The sequence below is a fragment of the Acanthamoeba castellanii genome, assembly GCF_000313135.1.
Source record: "Acanthamoeba castellanii str. Neff unplaced genomic scaffold scf7180000084729, whole genome shotgun sequence".
In the NCBI taxonomy this organism is placed as follows: domain Eukaryota; phylum Discosea; order Longamoebia; family Acanthamoebidae; genus Acanthamoeba; species Acanthamoeba castellanii.
In genome coordinates, this window is record NW_004457390.1 from 71,575 (window position 1) to 73,137 (window position 1,563).

At 55.1% G+C, this 1,563-nt stretch overlaps 2 protein-coding genes across 2 annotated transcripts in view; one reads left to right on the forward strand and one right to left on the reverse strand.

Moving 5' to 3' along the window:
* Window positions 1-440, reverse strand: part of ACA1_163790 (Oxidoreductase, 2OG-Fe(II) oxygenase family protein) — a gene marked incomplete at both ends in the record, with an annotated part of 1,600 nt that extends 1,160 nt beyond the window's left edge. Inside the window, 3 exons of the mRNA XM_004337496.1 lie at window positions 25-77; window positions 143-248; window positions 321-440. Coding sequence (XP_004337544.1) covers window positions 25-77; window positions 143-248; window positions 321-440 — 279 coding nt within the window. The remainder of the gene's footprint in view (window positions 1-24; window positions 78-142; window positions 249-320) is intronic.
* A 338-nt stretch (window positions 441-778) lies between these two features.
* ACA1_163800 (uncharacterized protein) lies at window positions 779-1,507 on the forward strand (the record flags this gene model as incomplete). The annotated part of the gene is made up of 4 exons (XM_004337497.1): window positions 779-1,021; window positions 1,110-1,187; window positions 1,273-1,432; window positions 1,494-1,507. 4 exons carry the CDS (start codon window positions 779-781, stop codon window positions 1,505-1,507), a joined length of 495 nt encoding a protein of 164 aa, XP_004337545.1.
* Between the last annotated feature and the right edge of the window lie 56 nt (window positions 1,508-1,563).

Below are 1,563 nucleotides of genomic sequence, written 5' to 3' on the forward strand. Positions count from 1 at the left end.
ATCAGCGGCACATGTGGAGAAGACGACGTTCTTCTTCTTATGATCGGGCAATACGAACTCCACCCGCTTGCTCTTCTCTGGGTATGTGGTTCTGTTAGCACGCCAAGCCACACACACGCACGGAGCGCGGTGGGGCACGTACCGTCAACGGTTCGCAGGCACTTGGCGAACTTCTTGGCAATTATCTCCTCGGAGTAGACGATGTCGGCACCGTACTCCAGGGCCAGCAGGCGCATGGGCAAGGTACCCTGATCGAGACTTTGATTGAACACTGTGGTCGAATTCATAAATGCTCGACAAGGGAGCCGTACCACGCGAACCATCGGGGCAAGGATGGTCTTGTTACGATAGGCATCCGGTCCTTTCAGACGCGATCCCTCGCTTGAGACCTGAGTAAGGTCTGCTGTGTCCTCAGCGAGCTCATCGTGCTCCCTCTTCATCTTTCTTTCTGAGTTTTCTCGTCATTTTCTTTTCTTCTCAGACTTTTTTCAGGGCCAAGTGTCTCCCGCCAAAAACCAACACAAACGACATGCGGAATTGAACGGAGAGATCGATAGTTTCGTAAGGATGAGGCGGTCAGGGCGGGTGGCACAGAAGGAGGAGGACAAGAAGTCTCAAGGATCGATCAAAGCGTTCTTCACAAATGTTCGTCCAATTCCTCTTTTTTCAATTGATTTGGTGAAATGACTTCAAGCTCTTTGTGCAGGGCACTGCAGCCAAAGAGAAAAGCAAGAAGGCAGCCCCCGCAGCCAAAGCTAAGACATCCACGGCTCCGCGGATGCGCATTCGAGAACTCGATGTGCATAAGATTGGCCGATTCGAGGGTGCTGACGATTCCGACAAGGCACAGCGTACCTTGGACGGGTTCTCCTTCTTCGTCATGATCCAGGACAAAAAGAAGATGAGGGAGAGAGTCAGCAGTCTCGACGAGGTCGGTGAACTCGCCCTGGCCCACGTCTCCGCCGATGGCTACGTCGGGTCCGACCTCGGCGAAGAGGGCAGCCAGCGCTCGTCCAAGCTGGTACGATTATGCACACGGGACGATACCACGACATGCACGCCACTCAACGTTCTCTCTCTCTCTCTCTCACACACACACACACACACAGGTGTTGCTTCGTGCTATTGAACGGTGGACAGTGCACTACGACGGTCCCGAAGCAGCGGTGATGGTAGAAACACAGCAGGTGAGTAGCTGCTGGTCCACCTGGTCGACTGCGCTCGTTCTCACTCTCATCGTGTGCATCGCCTGGGTGTTTATCATATCTCCAGGGCTACTACAAGCTGCTGCAACCGGCTCCCGCCTACGCCAACGCTTGGGGGAGCTTCCAAAGGAAGGTCGATTTGACCCACAAGATCGTCAACCTGGTCAAGCGGGAGGACGTGTGCACGCTCCCCTTCGAAGAGGTCATGAAACGACTTGTCGTCCCAGGTGCGCCTAACTCCCAAGAGCACGAGTGCGCGTGCCGCGTGTTGTGCGTTGTGTGCGTGAGAGCGTATGGTCTAACGAAGGATCCCTGGGCCGACAAGCAGACGAGACGAGCGTGGAAGAGGGGGAGAGGT